This window comes from Podarcis cretensis (assembly GCF_951804945.1).
Source record: "Podarcis cretensis genome assembly, chromosome: 12".
Classification (NCBI taxonomy): domain Eukaryota; kingdom Metazoa; phylum Chordata; class Lepidosauria; order Squamata; family Lacertidae; genus Podarcis; species Podarcis cretensis.
Window position 1 is genome coordinate 43604148 of NC_137181.1, and position 22651 is coordinate 43626798.

General features: G+C 42.0%; 2 protein-coding genes across 4 annotated transcripts in view; one reads left to right on the forward strand and one right to left on the reverse strand.

Annotated features, from left to right (window-relative positions):
• The window catches only part of EOMES (eomesodermin), a 162876-nt gene extending 154919 nt beyond the window's left edge, over window positions 1-7957 (reverse strand). For 2 of the 3 annotated variants that reach the window (XM_079947290.1, XM_079947292.1), the window contains exon 1: window positions 3383-4322. The gene's annotated coding sequence lies outside the window, so the exon portion shown is untranslated. Of the gene's footprint in view, window positions 1-3382; window positions 4323-7562 lie in introns of those variants that run through there. The other variant, XM_079947291.1, reaches the window with a different exon arrangement.
• Window positions 7958-10392: 2435 nt separating this feature from the next.
• The window catches only part of CMC1 (C-X9-C motif containing 1), a 44229-nt gene continuing 31970 nt past the window's right edge, over window positions 10393-22651 (forward strand). The window contains exons 1-2 of the mRNA XM_079947494.1: window positions 10393-10623; window positions 20108-20200. Coding sequence (XP_079803620.1) covers window positions 10599-10623; window positions 20108-20200 — 118 coding nt within the window. The 5' untranslated portion in view covers window positions 10393-10598. The remainder of the gene's footprint in view (window positions 10624-20107; window positions 20201-22651) is intronic.

The window sequence follows — 22651 nt, forward strand, 5'->3', positions numbered from 1 at the left end:
TTTTGACTTATCTTTCATTTTTTTCAGCTACTTGGGCTAGCTCTGCATATTCGGCTAGTTTTTGTAACCATTCTGACCTGGAAGGGATTTTATCACTTCTCCATTCAGTCGCTATTAAGATTCTCGCTGCGATTGTGGCGTATAAAAAAAAACTTCTTTTACATTCTTAGGAATGTCTGATCCTGTAATTCCAAGTAGAAATGCTTCTGGTCTTTTTATAAATGAAACTCTAAACATTTTTTAAAGTTCTATATAGATGTCATCCCAGAAGATCTTAATTTTTTTACATAGCCACCACATGTGCAACATAGTACCAGTTTCTACTCCACATCTCCAACAAGTACTAGATACATTTTTGTACATTTTTGAAAGCTTCCATGGCATCAAATACCAACAGTATTGCACTTTTTGAAGGTTTTCCCTCAAAGTATAACATGCAGTAAATTTCCAATTTACTTTCCATAATTTTCCCCACTTTTCATTTCTATATTATACCTGAAATCCTGGGCCCATTTGATCATGGCGGTTTTCATCTCCTCCTCCTTGACTTCCCAGTCAAGGAGGAGTCAGTACACCTTTGAAAGAGTTTTCGTTTTTGAGTTGACCAAATCCGTTTCTAATCTAGATATTTCTGGTGCAAATCCCTTTTCCTTATCTGTTTTAAATGTTTCAAATAATTATTTTCATTATTTGGTTTCATTATTATCAATTTGTGCATTTCTTGGCTTCAAAGCAGATGTGTGTTTCTATGAGCACACCTGTTTTACCCAGAATTAAGTGCTATGAAATATGCTGTTCTACGGCAACAGTTTTTAAAGGGTTTTTTCCCCTTATTTTTTTACAATAAAAGTTTTGTGGCAGTGATGATCTTTGTGAATTTTATTATAGTGGATTGGAATTACTTGACTTTAAAATATATGGGTTAAAATCTAGACGTTGCTCCATAATCTGATGTTACATTTCAGACAATGATGAAACTCAGGCATCCACAAGCTTATGCCTCATCATGGGAATTGATTCATCACACTGTAATCAGTCTTTTGGTTCTTATCTGAATACAGATTAAGATGCTGGAAAAGATTTACATCTTTGTGCTGTAGACGGAATGCACAAGAAAAATAGATTTGACTAGTGATAGGGTTTAGCCTCAGTACCAATTACTCAGAAAGGTGACCTGTAAAAGATTATTTCTAAACTGGATTGATGCCATTTCCCTTTCTTTTTTAATAACGGAAAAGAAGACTAGAAATAGTGCAAACCTTTCCTTTCCCTTCCCATTATTTACAACAGCAATGTCAAGTTATGGCCTCTCCAGAGCTGTCAACTTACAGATTTGAAAATAAGGGACCAGCAGCCTCGAAAATAAGGGATCAGCAGCCAAAATAAGGGATTTTGGCTTATCTTATACAGAAATCCGCCACTGATGGAACCATGCTGCTTTTGCTGCCACTGACTGTGTTTTGCAGGGGGTTGGACTAGATGATCCTAAGGGTCTACAACTCCGACCAAAGAAGAGTGGCAGACAAAACTGATGAACGACGTTGAGATGGCAAAGCTTACAGGCAGAATTAGAAACTAGGAAGAGGACCTCTTTAATAAAGAATGGGGAAAGTTTATAATTTAGTTGAAAAGCTATTGTAAAGAGTTACATACATTGGCAGGATTGACAGAAAACTTGTAGTAAAAATTTGAACTATGGATGAACAAATGATTTATAAAAACAGAGTTATGAAAGGGATGCAGAGGGGGAAATGACTACATTAAGATGCTGCACTAGTTGGAGGGTATGCAAGGCAGCACGCCGGGCCTGCCGTCGTCCTGGTATGAGAAGTTCCATCGGCCCTTCCCCGCCCGAGAGAGACTCTCGCCCATGCCACCCGCGAGCCCGGCATGAGGCGGTTGCGGCGCCATGACGGCCGCTGAAGCACCGACCTTCTGCATCCCTCCCCATCCCCTCCTCTTCCTCCTCCCTCAGGCCGCCTCCTCAGCCGCCGCCACTGCCTCCGGCTTCCCCTGGCAGCGCGGCGGAAGTCTCGCAAGAGAGGGGCTGCCTGTCCGCCCGCTGCCGCCCGTCTTCTCATGACGCGCCCCTGAGGGGGAAAAGGGAGAGATGGAGACACGGCAGCTCGTGTGCGCTCTCTCTCTCGTGGCGGAGGACCCCGAGCCACTGCTTCCCTCCCGAGCCAGGCGAGCATGAAACTCAGGAAATTTAAGGGACATCACCAAATTTAAGGGACACGGCGCTGGGATAAGGGAGTTTCCCGCCAAATAAGGGACGGTTGACAGCTATGGGCCTCTCTTAATTTTGTTATAGACCCCTAAATAGCTAAAATGTTTTCCACAAGTATCCAAAGACCTCAGTATCCATATACCCTGAATGCAACCATCACTGTTTTATTGTTTGAATGCACTATAAACCACTCTGGCATCTTATTTTTTAATAAATGTTTATGACCTGATCAAAGATAAGATTCACAAACATGGCCTTTTGCCTGTTATCGTGGTTTATGAAAAGGTTAAGCGAGGACAGTGTTTAGGTAACTAGAAAAGAATGTGATGCAAGAGCCATACTGTGAGGTAAGATGTCATGGCAACAGAAAAAGAAACAAGAATATGGCCCACAAATCATTTAAATCAGCCTGTGCTGTAATACTGATGTTAGCATCTGAGGCAATACTTTCCCTTCCAGAGTCAAGACCATGATAGACTACTATTAAAATAATGATCAGCATAAAATATAGCTTGGCAATCTTACGCTTGTGAACTCACTTCCTTCACCCATGTTCTAACATTTTCTTCTCCTTACTTCTTAATCTGTGATAACTGCAGTTTGTGCTGGTACTGTATCTGATAAACTATAGTCTGATGTGGCATCTCTATTAGGCAAACCACAGTCGCCATAAAACAGCCTTCCCTAACCCAGTGCCTTCCAGATTGTTTTTGACTACAACTCCCATCAGCTCCAGCTAGCCCAGTTGTGCTGACTGGGGCTGATGGGAGTTGTAGTCCAAGCCATCTAGAAAGCAGCCATTTGGGGAAAGTTGCCACAAACCATAGTTTGCCTCCAAACTGGAATTGGAAACCTAGTTCACACAATGTTTTTTAATATTGGTTTTCTGAAGAACTGAATTTTGCCTAACTTTGATGTCATGGGATACTACTGTTATCACAAAGAATGGGTCAGGGAACTGGAGCATACAACAACATGAGGCAAGTCCCAGATACAGTCCTTTAGTCAAACTAAACCATGATCTCTTTCATTTCAGCATGGGTCACAATCAGGTATTATGAGGTAGTTCACATGGTCTTTGTTCCAGTCAACCAATCACTGGGCACAGAAGTGCCTGCTCATTTGAATAACCAGCCTTATATAAGAGTTTACCTCCAATGAAGGTTCAGGCATTTGCAGGCAGGCAGTTAGACAGGCAGACAAGCAGTCTTGCAGTCTCGGTGTATGAAACAAAATGGCTTCACGGAGACTAATGCGTAGGAGACCACGGCCACGACCACGACCACGGTACAGGGGGAAGGCCAGGAGAAGGCACACAGTCCGAAAGAGAACTATAAGGTCTGTGAAAAGATACAGAAGGCAGAAACCAAGAATTAGAACTGCCTCCAAGTTGCCAAGGAGGATCCGGTCTAACAAGTTCCGAATGACCAGAGATGCTTGGGGCATGTTGCACTCCTATGTAGATGGCATCTACAGGAAAGTGTCCGGGGAAGCTGAACGCCTAAGGAGAAAGGAGCGACGCCCCTCCATAATTTCCTCAGATGTGCAAACTGCCTTGAGGCAAGTCATGCCAAGAAAATACACCAGGCGAATTGCCTTCAGCAAGACTCGTTAGAAAAAGTATCCTTTCCCTTCTCTATGGCTGGCTTATTAAGGCTAAGAACAGAAAAGAGAAAGGGAAAGTATGGACACCAGCCTGAGAGAAATTACAATCTTCTGCCTGCCTAAAAAAGATCAAACACGGCCTTCAAACTGCCAAGGAATCCTGTAACCTACCACATTTTTTCTAAACCAGCCTCACTACCAACTATTGTTTGAAGATGAAGAAGAATCTGGGAGAGACCAGGCCCATCACTACAACAACAATGCCATCCTAATAAAATCAACCTTCCGTTTAGGTATTTTCTGTTATGCGTGGAAGCAACTATCAGACTATGAAATACCAAAGACTTTCCATCTTTGTGAATCTGAGTCAGCAGAGAGAGATCAACCATACTTAGAAATGAAAAGACTATGTGAGGTGTTTCCTGAAGGGGCATTTCCCTTGCAATAAAACAGGATTAGCAGGATTGTTCATTGCACGTCTCTTTTTTATAACGGGGTCTGAAACTCTGTGTGTGTCAGGGTTGGGCAGTAATTTAAGGAGAAAGTTTTATTGAATCGGGGAATCATGATGGAAGATAGGTCCTCACTGAGGGTGCCAGAGGAATCACCTGATAAGGCCTGATTCACACATTATTATTTTTTTCTGACGATGTGAAAATAGCAAGGTTGTAACATGGTTGTATGAAACAGCTTTCAAAGTTACATCTCATGGACTAAGGGTTCTTATGAATTTGACAAAAAATAAAGGGTTCTCCTAAGTGTCAACAGGCTGCATATGGTCTTCACGGTGCCATATACTGAAAGTTCAGTTTTCTTATTGCAGTATGCCGTTAAAAACGAGAAACTGCAACAACTGAAGATAGTAACTGGAATCTTTAGTTTACAAAAAGGTGGGCAACCAGTAGGTCAGATTCTCACTCCATAGGCCAACTTTGACAAGTTGGCACAATAGCCCACCTGACATTATTATGACATCAGATGATTGAGAGATGGCTTGTCCCACCCACCTGTCAAAGCCCATTGGCCAGAGCAAGTGTGGGGAACCTTTGGCCCAACAGTTGTTCCTGAACTACAATTCCCACCATCCCTGGTCATTGGCCATCCTTACTGGGGATGATGGGAACTGTAATTCAACATCTGGAGGACCAAATATTCCCCTGGTACAGAGCTTCTCAAGCACCTGACAGCCGGCTGGTTCTCACATGCTTAGGAATATAATCAAGCAATTTCCATTGAAACCACTGCCCAGAGCTTGGTGCTTCTGGAACAAGGCATACTTACCCTGCTCATTAACTCACTTTAAGTTATGATTATTCCTTTTTTGCCCTACCCTGATGTCACATATGATGTCATGTGAGCAAGGTTTTTTTATATATATATTAAAAAAACTGCCTCACAGAGCAGAAGGGGAGGAGCTGGTGAGTCAAATGTGGCTCACGAGCCAAAGGTTCCTCATCCTTGGTTCGGAGCATATTATAAACTCACAAACACATGCCACCATACCAGTAAGAAAACAACTCTCATTGCTTGGGTTATATTTTCTTGTTAAAGAAAACATAGTATGAGAATTAAAGTTCAGCAGACATGGAAGTGATATTTCCCCCCTAAAAATATTATAGCCTAAATCAAAGTTGAACGGCTTTTTTTCAAATTAAGTTATTTACTTTCTTCCTGGCTGATGCAGCCTCTAAGCCTTAGAATCCCAAATAGGGTGTTAGATTCTCAGGAACTCCTGCCCACAAATGTGTTTAAAAATTTACATGAACATCCAGTTTTGATAATACACTTTTATTGTGTATGCTCCAAAATCATTCCTAGAGGAGACACCATTAGAAGAAGCCCATAATCAGTAAATCCTGTAATTCTGAGTAAATGGTGCCCCATATTGAACCACTGAAGTTGGTCCTGGCTCCTGGTAATTAATTTCAGCTAAAGGTTCCACCTTTGATACAATGCTAAAATCAGATAGTACGTGTACAGACGCGTTTGCTAAACCTGAATAACAACAACCACAACATCTTATATCCCACCCATCTGAGTGGGTTACCCCAGCCCCTCAGACTAGCTTCGAATAAATTATAAAGGGAAAAAACAAAACATCAAACATTAAAAACTTCCTGAAACAGGGCTGCCTTCAGGTGTCTATGAAAATTTGTATAATTGTTTAACTTTTGCCATCTGATGGGAGGGCATTTCACAGGGCAGACGCCACTACTGAAAAGGCCCTCTGCCTGGTTCCTTGACACTTTGCTTCTGGGAATTATAGGGACAGAGCTACCTAAATTGTATAGAAATTTATTTATGTATGCTACTACAGCAGCAAGAATGCTACTTGCCCAAAAGTATAAAGAAGCAGAAGTTCCAGCAAAGGAAGAATAGATACAAAAACTTATGGAATATGCAGAAATGGCTAAATTTAAGAAATGAAGGTAACAAACTTTTTCTAAAAGAATGGATATGGTTTATTACATATTTACAGATAAATTGCAAACAGATAAAAACATTGGCAGGATTATTGTAATAACCTGCAGTTTCATAAGTATATATTTAAAGTAGATTATTAAATGAGCAAATTAAATGAATTTGGATATGCAGAAGATATTAAAAAAGAAATTTAAGGAGCCACAGAAAGAGGAGGAAGTCAAACCTTGAAATGTTAAATTGATTGTAAAACTAATGAAATGTATAAACTTGAAAAGTATAAATAAAAACTTAAAAAGAAAAGAAACGGAACTTTGCTTCTTGCAATGAAGGAACTGCTAGAAGCCCCTCAGAGCTAAACCTCAGTGTCTGTACTGAATGATGGGAATGGAGACACTCAGGTATCCATAAACAACTTAAGCCCAGCACCAGGGATGGGGAACCTGTGGCTGGAGCACTTACATAATACCTGCACATTGACAGGGCTGTTTGGGAGTTGTGGGTCTGACAGCATCTGAAGGCAGGCTCCCTATCCCTGTCCCACATTATTAAGCAACTGCACCTTCTCCATTGCTGATGCCTGTTTTAGCCCTCCCCTCTCCATCCTTATTTTTCTGTCCCACGTCTCCAAAAATAACCAACTGTTTGGGTCTAGTCACCATTTTAATCTCCCACAATGCTGCCGGCATGTTCTCTCTGAGGCTGTACTACACCCCTTTGCAGTGCTTTTTTTCCTGGGGGTACACATAAAAAGGTAAAGGTAAAGGTACCCCTGCCCGTACGGGCCAGTCTTGACAGACTCTGGGGTTGTGCGCCCATCTCGCTTAAGAGGCCAGGGGCCAGCGCTGTCCGGAGACACTTCCGGGTCACGTGGCCAGCGTGACATCGCTGCTCTGGCGAGCCAGAGCCGCACACGGAAACGCCGTTTACCTTCCCGCTGGTAAGCGGTCCCTATTTATCTACTTGCACCCGGAGGTGCTTTCGAACTGCTAGGTTGGCAGGCGCTGGGACCGAGCAGCGGGAGCGCACCCCGCCGCAGGGATTCGAACCGCCGACCTTTCGATCGGCAAGTCCTAGGCACTGAGGCTTTAACCCACAGTGCCACCTGCGTCCCCCTAGGGGTACACATACCCCTATACATTTTGGGAATCTATGTTTGGCCTCATTGAGAGGCAGTATTTCAATATGAGTAGGGAAATGAGAGTACCCCTAAACATTTATATTTTTTTTAGAAACAAAGCACTGCCCCTATGGAAAGGACACATCAAAGAGGGCATGCTCTATACTTCAATAGGCAGAGACTCACCTCAGCTCCTCTGCATATCAGGCTTTCTTCCACAAATGTTGCTTCATATTTTCCGATTTCAGCCCTGGCCTGAATTCTTCCCAGCCCCAAGTCCCTTTAGCAGACATCTTCTACAAAGTGTTGTGCGTCCTTCAGAGCATTCGATTCTCCTTCTTCTCAGTCCAGGCTCCTCAGGAATAAGTCCCAAACACCAGGAACAGCCAGTTCCTCCCAGAGCTGCCTCAAGGAAGGCTTTCCCTCAAAGAGATCCTCTGACTCCATGTCCTTGGCAGGATTGAACCCACGGCTCCTCCTAGACAACCACGGAGAGCAGCAAAGTCTGTTGACACCCCACTCTAACCACATTCAGTGGGGCTTGTGAAACAGCCTGAAGAACACACACACACACACACACACACACACACCCCACAGGGAAACAAGGAGAGCTTTTCTCAAATATCTGTAGAGACTCCTTATTTAGGCACCCATCCTTTCCCCTCTGTCTCCACTAGGCTTCTTTCAGCTCCCTGAGGCATTTCATATACCCTCTTTGTTTTCCTTCCCAGCCACCAGGCAAGCCAGTGGAGAAGGCCCAACACTTCTTCCCTCACAGGGGGAGCCTCCAGGCAACGTCCACATGTGGTCTTCTCATGAGTTATTGCCTGGTTGGTGCAGACAGGAGTCAAGGGGCCAAGTGTGCCAGCACAGGAACCAGTGAGCCCTCATAGCCCATCACAGGGGCATTGTGGGGGATTTGCACAGCGAGTAGGCCCAGTTTTCCCACACTGCTTAGAGCATGCTGTCAAAGCCAGTTGCCTCCACATAAGCCCACATGGATGAGGGGGGCTAGCAAGGAGTGGTTGGGAAAATAATGATAAAATGGTGATCAATATATCAGAAAAACGCTATTACTTCCCCAAAGACTCTCAGCCTTTTAATGCCATTAAACAGTTCAGTTTTGCTGCGTATTTAAAGTCTCTTCACACGTCATTAGGACAGAATGTGTTTCATAAAAACAGCCTGGGGGCGACGACCCTTAAATACAGTTCAACAAACTGTCCAGAGTGGTTTGAATTTATTTTATTATTGTTATTATTTTGATAACTGAACCTTTGAACAGATTACAAGTTCTCCTTTATCTCAGAAGCAAAAGGTGTGGAGACTTCTGAAATAGATAATTAATCTCCATTGCTATCTATAGTTTCATAGTTAACACTGTCTTGCTTGAAGTGTAAAAACACATTCACACTTTAGAAAATGGATGATTAACTAATCAAATGACAATATGAATGGTAGACAAACAGAGAAATGACTGCAAGCAGGAGCTATTTATGATCAGCCACATTTTGTGCAATGGAAAATATATTCTTTGTCATTGCACTGCACTTTTCAGACATCTCAGGTGGCTCCTAAAACTTTTTTTTTTTTGTACATGTGTGTGTGCACCTTTGTGCATGTGCTAGGAAACTCATTCTGGCCCAATGCAGACCTAATTTGGGAAAGATTTCTCTTCAGCCATCTTTTCACAATTTAACGAACTACAGTACTACGATTCTCACAGTACAATCATATGCACAGTTACTTTCTGTTCAGTAGAGTTTGCTCCCTACTAAGTACTTTATATATATTTTTAAGGGACACGGGTGTCGCTGTGGTCCAAACCTCTTGGACCGCTTGCCAATCGCAAGATCAGCAGTTTGAATCTGCGTGACAGGGTGTGCTCCCATTGCTCTGTCCCAGTTTCTGCCAATCTAGCAGTTTGAAAGCACACCAGTGCAAGTAGATGAATAGGTACCACTGTGGTAGGAAGGTAAACGGCATTTCTGTGCGCTCTGGCATTCGTCACGATCCTCCGTGCACCAGAAGCGGTTTAGTCATGCTGGCCACACGACCTGGAAAGCTGTCTGTGGACAAATGCCTGCTACCTCTGCTTGAAAAGCAAAATGAGCGCCGTACCCCATATTCACCTTTGAGTGGACATAACCATCCAGGGGTCCTTTACCTTTTACCATATATTTTTAGGATTGCAGCCTTAACACTCTTTCACTCCTGTACCTTAATACAGAATTGAAAATGAAGGGACTCTTTACACAGGGGTCACAATGACCTAACTAGTTTTTGTGAACAATGCAGGGGTAAACCCGCCCTACCCCACCCCAATCCGAGAGCAAGACTGCTGGATTAAAGAAATCTCATGGGTCCAAAGCCCCAGCACTGTACCTTAAAACGTGAAGTCATAATACAAGAGTGGGGCATGTTCTTCTGAATCACCCCCTAAATAATTGAGGCTATCCTCAGATATTGTGAACACAACCACATGGCTGTTAAGAATCTAAGGGAGCACCAAAACCCAACCAGGCTGACCCCCAAACTATAATATTAGATTCGGGTCTCTGAAAACTGTTACGTTATGAAAGCATGTCAATATTTAGTAATTGCTGAGCTGATAGGTTTGGTGATAATGCCTGCCTTTGTTCAACGTTCACATTGGTCTATCTCCTTGATTATTAGTTGCTCTCCCTTCTATTAATGGATGTATTTATTAAAAGACGTGTGTGTGTATTAAAAGTATGGGTGTTTATTTTGCCTTCCTTGCCTCACAAGGGAACAATCCCAACAGCCACCTTCCCAACTGGTTATAAGGGGCTCTCCAAGCGAGAATCTGGTCATGGTGACGTCACTATCGCTTTATCCTCCGAAGCTCCTCCCATTAAGAAGCCGGCATTCGCCCCGCCCCAATAGGTAGAACCCCGCCTTTTCCTTCGCTAGCCTTCCACGCGCACGCGCACGCGCCCTCCCACGCCGTTCGTTCTCCTCCTTCTCTTCCGCTTCCTGCTCTCGCCCTCCCTCTCTTCGACGCGTGCGCCGTAGTGCCGTTAGGCAGACGGGTCGCGCGCTGGAGCTTCGAATTCCGCAGCCGGCGCATGCGCCGAGAGAGTGTGTGGCTTAGAAAAAAACCCAAGGTTGAGGGACTATGACCATGTTGTTGCTGCCGCCGCGACTTCTGTAGCTACTGAGGCGCTTCCCTCCCCGCCCCTAAAGCAGGGAAGCTGGTACATGGAGTCTGCCCCTGGTGCAGCAGGTAGGGGCGGTTGCTACCCCCTCCTCTTGACGTGCCCGGGACATGAGAGTGCAAGGGGGTTAGGCTGAGGAGCTGCCAGTCCAGACCCGTGAACTTGCTCCTCGGTTCACGTGTGAACCCTTGTTCACGGGTTTACCGCCGATTCAAGGGCTCCCAGCCCTCACGTGCTCTTAGTTCCCTTCGTTAATGAAATGGGTGTAGTTGTCTGACTTAGAAGATGATTGTTGAGATTCTTGCATTGCAGGGGGTTTGGACTAGATGCCCCCCCCCGGGATCCCTTCCAACTCTACAGTTCTATAATGAATGCCTCAGAAAGTTGTTTCACTTTTAAATTTAGATGAATGAAGAGCACTCAACACTACCTCTACAAAATAGCCTGGTAGTGAAGCGTGTCATTTCAGGGGGCAAAACTTAATTTTTGCAAAGTTCTTCAGTGAAGGGTCTCAAAAATATGGGGTTTTTTTGAGGGGGGGGATTCAAATCTGCTATTATTATTTTTTTGTGACCAAACAGTATTTAGCTTGGTAAATCTACATTTGGTGAAGAAGCACATAAACGGCTTTTGGAAAACCAAAGAACTTTAGTTTTACCTTCTGAAAATGTAAGGTAATGTTTAATATTAATATTAATATACAGTATAATATCACTGCAAGAATTTTTAATGATTTCTTTGCAGTTTTACACACATTTTACTTACCAAGCAAAAAAGCTAAATTATATTAATTTAACCAAAACATATTTTGAATTCCCAAGTCATGATACAACTTGTAAGCCCTCCTCATTTTTTGGAATTTGAAAGTTGAAAAATTCAACATGCTTTATTGGTAAGGACCTTCTTGGTAGTGGTTGTAGATTACGCTCCCCAGAAAGTTTTTTCTGTCTCCTACCTTGTTCGCCTTCTGATGACGGACACAGAATTTTTGTTTTCCCAAGCTTTTTAGATACTATTTTAATACTGCTATCTATTTTATGGATTTTGGTCTCTCTCACACACCCTGGTATTTATATTTTAACTGACTTAATCTTTTTCAAAACCACCTTGGGAATGTAATTGTAGTCTAGCATTAAAATAAATATAATACTTAATAAGGTACACTTAGTAGTATTATCTTTTGTAATGCAGATAGTGGGACTGAGGCTAGAGAAAGGGGCTTACCTAGGGAATTCATGGCAAAGGTAATACTTCCTGATTGGTATAGCCCAGCTACGCTATACCAGTTCTCAAGTGTACTAGATTGTGTTGGTGCTAAAAGGGAACAGTGAACTTGTCACTATACTTCAGGACTAGCTTGATCCTCTTTGCTGTTGTTGTTTTTCAAATTATTTCTTAGGATTCATGGGCACATTTTATTTGCACTTTAGCAGTGGCCTTTGCTTACGATTCTTGCTTCTATGATGCCACTACTGCTAGTTATAGTTTGTACAAAGATGGCATGTAGGCAAACACACCTGGGAACATAGGAAGTTGTATTTCAGTAGGGCCAGTTTGTCTGTATTTTGGCTGTAGGTCTTTTTTGTTTATGGCATTTATAAGTGATCCTGTAACAAGTTTTCAGGGTAGGGCTGGTTTTTGTATTGTTTCTTTACATTTTCTCAACCATTTGCAACTGGTGTCGATAATCTTTAACTTGCATAACACCATAATCTTAACCTTTCCTATAGTTTCATAACTTAATGGTTTTGCTATGTAAACCAGTTGAGCCATTTGTTCCCATGTAAATAGATTCAGGAAGGCAATTTTAATCTTGACCATGTGTTTGGATTTGGGTGGAAGGTAAACTCTCCTCATTCAGAGGTCTTGCCTACTGTACCTCACCCCAGCTTCTAGTTACTTTTTTAAAAAAATGACACATTAATTACATTCACAGAAAAAAGTTGCCTCTAGCTTTACTCTCAAATTGGCCTGTTAAAAATTGCGATGATTAGCCTAAATCTAAGGGACTGACAAACTAACTCCTGTTGGGTTTGTCTTCTATGGAAGTAATATATTCCAGGAGAAGGGCTGGATGTAGCAGACCTCACAATTGATCATCAGGTTTTTCTTCACTCTTGAATCTCCAAAATATTTTATTAGCAGCTCTTACATTCCTATACACTATGCCTCACATTTGCCAACTTTTCTGTGTTATTTTACTCCCTTTGTATTTCAATTCTATCTCGGATTGTTTTTGCTGATATGAGGAATCATCTTGTTTCTAACTTAGAGAATCCAGATCAAAATGTATTGTACCCACTCTTGTCTAAAGGAGGATTTGATGGCTTCAAAACAATCAAGGCAGTTGACACCAAACTTAAATATGGTTAATACTACAGTATTTGAAACTGATTTCAAAACACTGGCTAATAGCAAACCCAGGCTAGCATTAACCGTAGCTAAGATTAGTGCCCAGGTTTTAACCATGTTTAACATGGGGTGGGGAAATGACTACAAGAGGGGTGTCAATATACTGTAGTATGTAAGCCCAAGGCCTGCTTCTGGCTTCTTACACCAGCACCCTAGTTGAGAACCACCGTGAGATCTACAGGTATAAGTCAGTAAAGATAAAGGGACCCCTGACCGTTAGGTCCAGTCACGGACAACTCTGGGGTTGCGGCACTCATCTTTCTTCATTGGCCGAGGGAGCCGGCGTACAGCTTCCGGGTCATGTGGCCTGCATGACTAAGCCACTTCTGGCGAACCAGAGCAGCGCACGGAAACACCATTTCCCTTCCTGCCGGAGCGGGTACCCATTTATTTACTTGCACTTTGACGTGCTTTTGAACTGCTAGGTTGGCAGGAGCAGGCACCGAGCAATGGGAGCTCACCCCGTCGCAGGGATTCAAACCGCCGACCTTCTGATCAGCAAGCCCTAGGCTCTGTGGTTTAACCCACAGCGCCACCCACGTCCCATAAGTCAGTATACCAATATAATAAATAATAATAAAAAAGCATAGACCAGGTTCAGCAGCACTGGCTGCAGCACTCCTTTCTATTCTTCTCATCCAGAATCCAGCTACATGTTTTATGTTCATCGCTTAGCTCTCATGTTTATTTGTTTTGTTTTCCCCCTACTACAACAGTGTCATACTGGGGGGTGCAAACCTTCTCTCTCATGTTTTCACCTTTGCTAGAAAAACACTTTTTTATTTTTTGAGGAGTTCTACATGCCCGGTTCTGTCAAGGCACATTCTCACCTGTGGTTGGTGATGTGCTAATAAGTGTATGACTGATACATGGTTGCTGGAGATCTTCCTCCTGGGACCGTTCTTTCCAGCAGCAATATGTGCTGAAAATGTTGTGCTTGGCTTTGGCAATGTTAAACTCCTTAAGTGACTGCCATTGCCACTTTACCTTTGCTGTCATGTATATCTATCTCTGCTTGAGGTTACAATGAAAGTGGTGATGGTGGTGTACTTATCATACAGAGAGAAAGACGCTTTGTGTTTAAGAAAGTTGACGAACTTGTACTTTGCTAGCCAAAACACTCAAGTCTGAAATTCCCTGTAATTTGCTTGGTCTTATGACTTTCACTAATGCTGCAGTCCTTGGCATACATACTTAGGAAACAGGTCCTGGTAGGGAGCTCTCAGGGCTCAATGTGTCATTTCCTCTTCTGCTGCTGGAATTTGTTCTAGGAATCTCAGGAGGTGCTGTTTGCATCCAAGAGGACCTTTTCCCAGCTTTGCCTGGCGTGTCCCTGCATCCTTTCCTTGATTATCAGGGCCTCGTCTCCTTATCTCAAGAGTGGCTAATTTGTGGCCCTCCCAGCCTTGCTGGTTTCCAACTCACATCATCCCTGGCCACTTGCATCATCCCTGGCAGGACCTGATAGGAGCTGGGAGTCCCAACAACACTTGGAAAGCCACAGATTCTCTCACCCCTGCCTTAATCCATATCTAGATAGTGTCTTGATTTGGAAGGGGTAATATAATGTGCCCTTGGTTTGGCAGCCTTTGAAGAGTGTTTTGAAATGGCTTTCTATAGAAGGCTGCAGCAGGAATTGTAGCTTGCGCAAGGCTGGAAAACGAGGAGTGGGGACAGGGAATGGAAGGGCATCCGCTAGCTAGAACATGGGTAGGCAAACTAAGGCCCGGGGGCCGGATCTGGCCCAATCGCCTTCTAAATCTGGCCTGCGGACGGTCTGGGAATCAGCGTGTTTTTACATGAGTAGAATGTGCCCTTTTATTTAAAATGCATCTCTGTGTTATTTGTGGGGCATAGGAATTTGTTCATTCCCCCCCCAAAAAAATATAGTCCAGTCCCCCACAAGGTCTGAGGGACAGTGGACTGGCCCCCTGCTGAAAAAGTTTGCTGACCCCTACGCAAAAGGGAAGCTTCATAGCCAGACACTGGAGAGACCTGTCAGGAGTAAGCATGGACCAATGGTATCAAATAGCGTGGGGAACAGCCTTATTAGAAAAACTAACCAAACAAACTGAAATTGACACGGGGAGACACCTTCACCCCAATTTGGTTCCCCTTTATCATATATACAGCCCAACAAGACAACAACAAGAATCCCCCGACAGCATACAAATCAATCTGTCTAACCTGATTCAAAAATACACACTCATACCCCGCTCACACACAAAAACAATTCTCACTACAGCCAACCAAAGACAACCAACCACACCCTAAGCCACACCCCACCTCTTTCACCACCAAGGAAATACAACAAGTGAATAGTAAGAGAACCCATACAACTAACACTGACACAACCCTTCACACACGCTAAGTAGAATAATAGAAGCATAACCACCCCACCCCACCCGCCACTCCCTCCTTCACCTCTCCCCCCCTTTTTCTTTCTTTCTTCTTCGTCTTCCTCCTAATCGTTTAAACCAAATCATAAACCAAGAGCTCATACCGTTGACCACTGATAATGAAGCATATATTGTGGATATTTTCCCACATTTATTGTGCTATTTTTGTGATATACAAATGACATGCAAAAAACTTGGTATACTTATTTGTATAACATCATTCTTGTTTATAAAACCCAATTAAAACAGCAAATAAAATAAAATGGGAAGGCTGGCATATCGAACAACAGTATTCCACACTGCAACATTTTGTTGCGGATGTAACTTGCATTTAATTGCTGTATTTACTGATTGAAGGTTCAACCACATAGAAAAATTGGCTTGATGTGGAAGGAGGGTAACTGTTCTAGATAAAGTTCCCTTTCCCCACACACCCCAGGCTTGCTGTATTGATTAGCATTAGAATTTGATGGGGAAAGCTATCTTTGCTTCTTAAGCTTTTACCCACCTATGACAAATCTGGACATGCATTTCCAGTTCACACTCCAATTGATCAGTTCGGAAAGAAGTCAGAGGTTAAGTTCAGTGTGCCACTCTAGGGCATATGATAGGATGCTGTGTAATTAAGGTGGTTAAACTTGGCCTTCTACATGCATGGCTCATAGTGGATTTGTTTGGTGTGTGTATTGTTGTTTTTTTTTTAAAAAAAAAAAACTTGGCAAAAGGCAAGAAGAGAATGCATTGCTGTAAAATGTACTTTCTGTGCAACAATATTTTCTCTGAAGCTCCTATAATTCCCAGGGGGCTTTCTGATCTGCCATCTCTCAGCAGTTAAGCTGGCTATTCTAAGATGACTGTAGATAAAACAGGTCAGATGAAACTACTTGCAGAAACAACTCTCCCCCTTCTCTACTAATTATATTGTTTTGTATCTGAATTAGTCAACATATATAGTTGCGCTTTCCTTCTGTTCATGTTTTTACTTTTATGTTTCCCCAAAATGTTACAGAATTGGTTCAGAATCTGATCCCCAACCTACAAGAATATAAGCATTGTGACTTTTTTTTTCTTTTTAGCAAACATGCTTGTCAGTATTCTCATAATCCAGTACTGCTATATTGCAAGAACACATGAGCCCCAAAGCAAAATGTAAGATAACAGATTCAGCCAGTGAAAAAGGTGAAAATTGACTTCAAGGTGATGATAGAATAGTGAGAAGTTAAAGCTTTGAAATTTTTTCCCTGGTGTTGTCATCTTTACTCTCTCTCTTAATTTGAATTGATGCGAATCTAAGGTAGTACAATCTCAACATTTGAAACTTATGGAAAACACAAATGTATACAATTTTCTGGGCTATTTTTAGAAACGAACCTACATAAAAGCAGCTAAAGGAACTAGTAAAGGAACCAATCCTGCGTATGTTTCAGTTGCTGGGAAATTTCTCTGAATTCAGTGGGGCTTACTCCCAGGAAACTGTGCATAGGATTGTACCAAGCTGCATAGTGGTTAATAAAATGAGAGTTTCAGGGTTCTAATAAGCCACTCATATGTAGCAATCTCTGCCTCCCATTAACTTCTGGCCTGTTTTATCAGAATGCTGTTCGCAGGTTTTTCTTTGTCAAGGAGAAGAGCTAATGTCCCATAATATGCAACCCTACCCCCCCCCCCAGGTACAACTGCTAAACCCTTTCTTCTTCTTTAGTTAATTTTTTATTGAAAGTTTTCAACATAAAATACAATAAAAGTCAAACTAGATAAAGAAAAGAGGAAACAAAAAAGAATTAAAGGCCTTTCATGACAATTATATCATATCCTTTATCCATACACAGAAAGGTAGACCCTCCCAGCCTCCCACCCTGGGAGACCTAGAATAGATTGATAATACTTTATTCGGCTATAAGCCCACAAGGTAAAACAAAACAATAGATAAAATAGCATTTTACAATCTAAAATATCAACTAAAATGTTTCAACGCATAATCTCCTTCACATTATTTACAATCTCTAGATGTACCGTGTTATGGCCTTGAAGATCAAGATGGTGCATAGAGTTTACTGGATTTTTAATAGTCATGCAGGATTCCATGAAGTCTTTTATATGAAAGAACTGAAATCAGGAATCTAGCAACCTGTAATGTTCTATAAGAGTCAATGTCCTGGAGTAGATAAGCTAGATGTAATTCAGGTGGTTTAGCAGCAATTTCCAGAATGATTGAACTCAGGATCCTTGATCGGGGAACAATGTATAATGGGCAATTAAACAAGATATGATAGAGGGATTCTATTGATTTGTTGTCACATGCGCATAAAACAGAGGTTTTACCGTTAGAAAATCTATTGCTCAGCACATTTGAGGGGAACACATTAAATCTGGCTCTAACAAATGTGAATCTATGCGACGCAGCCGATAAAGTAGACAGATATCGAGGTATCTGGGACATAGATGTAATGCCCTGATTTATCGGGGAACATGTACCTCCACCTGTAGTAAGATTTTGTTGCAAATCTACCTCCTCCAATCTTTGTTTGATGATCTTTTTAGCTGTAATTAGATCTAAATTAAGTATATCGGCCCTGGGAGACCCTTTCTACCCTGCCTCTCAAACAGGGACCACCATCTTCCAACTGTTACTTTCGTGTGGAACAAGGCACAGGTGCTAAATTGATGTTTGGAATGATTACTGGACTGGGTGAAGGTTGCTAAGCTGAAGCTGAGTCCTGAAAAGACAGTATTGATGGGTAGTTCATATGTTTTGGAAGCTGGTGTTCAACCTGTTCTGAATGGGATTGTAATCCCTTTAAAGTAGGGGTTGCTAACCTGTGGCCCACCACATGTTGCAGGACTGCACATCCACATCATTCCTGGCCATTGGCCATGCTGGCTGGCACTGATGGGCACCGGAGTCCAACAACATCTGGAACACCACTGGTCTTAAGGATCAGGCCTGCAGTCTTAAATGCTGATTGCGCCAACTCTGCCATTGGAGACTCAGATGCAGCTGATGGACTATATGCAACTGGCCGAGATGACTGGTAGAATCCGTGACCTGGGAGAAGAGAGGGTCGAGGAGGACTGGAGGAAATTTAAGATCTATTTACAAAAATATTGTAATTTGGTTGAATGCTAAGAAGGATGCTAGATCATAAATAATTGCCTACCATTGAATTAGATCTGATTTTGACGCTAAGTGAGATTAAGGAAAATACAAATTTTTTGGAGAATTGCTAGATATTATTTAAACGAGTGGAGATAAGATTGTAAACAAGAGGGTAATTTGCTTGAAAAATTTCTTTTATGTAATGATGTAAGTGGGAGCGGGAGATGTGAGGGAGTCCAAAGATGTAACAAAAGTATGTTACGATATAAGTAATGTTGTTTAATATTTACGTATTTGTATTTAAAAAAACCTTAATAAATTTGCATTAAAAAAAAAAAAACTCTGCCATTGGAGACTTCATGGCATGCTGCACCTTTTACCAGGTTAAAGTACACCAGCTGCAACCCCACCGAGGTAGAGATAGCCCAGCCACTGTCACCCATGGCTTGGCAACCTCCAAATTGGATTAGTGCAGTGCGTTATATGTCTCACCAATCTGTCAATCAGTGTTTGTGCACAAACTGAAAATGCTTTAAAAACAATGCTTTGCATGTGTCATATTAGCTACAGCAGGGATGGGGAACCAGTGGTTCTCAATATGTTTGTGGACTACAATTCCCATTACCCCAGGCTAATGCATGTGATAGTTTGAGGTTGATGGGAATTGGAGTCCCAACTGCAGCTGGAAGGGTCATAGATTCACAACCCCTGAGCTAAAGTGAGGGAAAGGTTATCATTCCTGCGCCTCATATTGTGAAGTTATCTGCTGTTCTTTATTTCTATAAAGATGAAAGTTATAATGCTGCTTTTTCTGTGTGATTGGTTCATATTCCTAAAACCTGATTATGAATATATTGCTATGAGCCGGTGTGGTCAACTAGTTAGATTGGTGCAGGCATCCCCAAACTCAGCCCTCCAGATGTTTTGGGACTACAACTCCCATCATCCCTGATCACTGGTCCTGTTAGCTAGGGATGATGGGAGTTGTAGTGCCAAAACATCTGGAGGGCCAAGTTTGTCTATGCCTGGATTAGTGGAATGGGGCTATGGCGAATGGAATTCAGATCCTGGTCATTGAACAGCCTTGGACATGTTAGCCCTTCAGAGGATAAGATGGGAATGACCCTGGCATGTCAGATTCCTTAGGCATATTGTTTGCAAATACAGCAAATGAAGGTATTGGGTGGGAGTCAAATAAGTTGTTCTGTGCTTGGAATGAGATCCATTCACATGGCAGGACTTCCCCTTCTGCTCCCCCCACATACCACCGGATGCTGCCTAAATCACTTTGGGGTTTGCTCTCAGTCCTCCACAACAGAAAATTATGTGGGAAGACATGCAGGAGAAGGTGGGGGTGGGAATTCTATTGTACAAGCAGACTTTCTATGTTGAATTCCACCCATTGTCATCTTCAGTGTTACCTTGATATATTTTCCAGTGGAAACCCAGCCAGATGGGTGGGGTATAAATAATAAATTATTATTAAATTATTATTAAATGTTGATAGTAGGACGTCATTATACATACATGTGTTTTGTTTCAGAACTCCAGATGTATTAACATCCCTTCTAAACAGCATTCTTGTTCTTTCAGTTCACTTGCGACTTGCCATCTAAACATAGAAATATTTTTGTTCTCTTGCAGAGGAGCCACAGCTCAGGCACGTAGAAAAGGATGTTTTGATTCCAAAAATGATGAGAGAGAAGGCCAGGGAACTATGTTCTGATAAAGTACAAGGTGAGAGTGAAATTCATCAAAATACGAAATCTAATCACTTATGTGACCTGAATTTTATCATTTTCCAAGCTGTCATAGGAGCAGTGAACATAGGTGTGTGATTTTTATCTCTCTTCTTTATTGCATGCTCAGTAAAATGCATTGTAGAATGCTGGGCTGAAATAATTTGCTGAAAAGAGTTTGCTGCAACCTGGGCACTATACTGAAGAAAGGAAGTATTCCGTACTTTTCTTTGGGAGGGATAAAGACAGGATCATAACAATGACTGCAACACAAAATAGATTAAAAGAAATTAGGCATGCTGTTGGGCTGAACCTAGTGGTAAACATCAATGACAAATATTCTCATTTAATTTGCACTGAAGGGCCAGGATATTGTTCCCAGCTACGTTGATTGCCAGAAACCTGGAAATCTGTGGGCATGTGCACTTGCTTGCAAACTCCTAAACAGCTTAGGGTGTACCCTTGTTTCTTCACCCCCACTGCCTTTCCTTTAAGTGTCTGTATAACAACACAATGGCATATTTGCAGAGAAGTGACATTATAATTTTTGAAGTTGTCAGATGCTTCAATCCACCTGGAATCACTAACCCAGTTCTATACTACAACTCTCATTGAGGCAAACACATAATGGTCAGGTACCTTTGAAGAAGCTGATTAGGGTTATCCAGTATTATGCCATCTGAAATTCAATTGGAGCGGTCTTGAGAATGCTGTTGTACGCTGCATTGCACCCGTGCATGTCAGACCATGAAAGATCCTCCTTCACAGGCATTGATAATCTTCAGATTGAAGGTGGAGGAGATTCCAGTGGCTGCCGGGAATGTATCTCCCTTTGCAGAAAGCAAGCTGGAAGTCCTTTAAGAGCAGGAACTTGCTTATATTTTGCCTCTTTGAATTCTGTAAGGAGCCATATACATAGACAGACCTGTATAAAATGATACTAACTGGCAGAGATCTAAAATAATAAAGTCTGTATTTTTCTTTGTTGCCTGTAGTTAACACTGAGCTTTATACAAGTTAAATTTGATTTATAATAGTGCATGGCTTTTGAGGGAACGAGAAAATGGCATAAGACTCTCACCTCTGCATTCAGCTAAACTGCCAACGTGCAGAGCAACTCCCCATATGTTTTGGAATTGCAGGGGAAAGAGGTGTGATGTTGTGAAAATTGCAAAATAACCTAAGTCCTGTGAACAGGAGAAAAATAGAGAGGCTGAAAGCATTCACTCAGGGGAAGTAGGTCATATAACTGGGGGTAGTTCCTGTACTTCCAGACGTTGTAGCTGTTACCTTGGGTATGCAGATCAGCATAAAGGACAATCAGTGATTTGAGACCTTAAAACTATTTCAAGTATTTCTCATTGAAACTTTTGACACTTAAAGAACTTGGGAACATGATTCACTGTGGTGTTAGCGTATGAAGAATAGAAATAGCTCTGTACTATAATGCTTTTAATATGAGATGTAGCCAAATAAATTGTGTGTGCATTGGATAATTCAATTGATTTGTCAGAAGAAAAGCCAGTAACACACTTTTGAGAGTTGTGCCATGTTTAACAGAAAGCAAAAGAACAATCATGCTTCTATTGAAATTACATATTCAAGACCCTGTTACAATTCATTGACTTTTTGGCTTAACATTTGTGGTGTGTTTTTTTCAAGGTTACCCAGACAAAGTAAGATTGTATTCTGTTGTTTAATGTGCAATAAATATTGCCAGGTTAAGTACTTAAGCATAACTGAAAATAGAATCTGTGAAAGAATAACTAAAAGTAATTGTACATTTTTAGGTATGAAAATCTTAAATGCTTTGCTTGGTGGTATTTATTGTGCATATAAGATTTTTCCTAAATATTTAATTTTTATCCTGGTGTGTGAATATTATGTTTAGCATACCATATTGAGTATAAATCCCAATTATACTAATCAGTGGGAGCTTAACCATTGACTTTGATAAGATAAAGATTTCCAGAGGGGCAGCCATGTTTATTTATTAATTAAATTTTTATATCACCCTAGCCTCTTGTAGCAAAAAACAACAGTTTTGTGGTACCTTAAAGACTATGGCATTTTCTGGTGGCATAAAATATTGGTAGGTGGTATCGAGAATGGTATCCGCTGCCTTGTGGGGCATCTTTGGGAGAAGAAAAGGCTAAGGAGTAAGCCCTACAGCAATCCAGAGTGGAATCCCTAAAATGGTTGGATGGTATCTTGTATGCCTCCTTCCAGAAACTCCGGCAGCCAAGCTGGTGCCAACACTGCTTTCTTCTGCTCTGCTTTCCTTTGGACCATGCCACTGAGGCCGAGAGGGTGATATTATCACCTGGGCCCCCCAGGACCTCCGTTGACGCTGCCCAGGCTTATGCCCTGAGAAGGTCACTTCACTGCAGCTAGCACAGTGGTTTGACTTCACGCCTGGAGGTGTACTCCATTGTCTCCCAAGACAGAT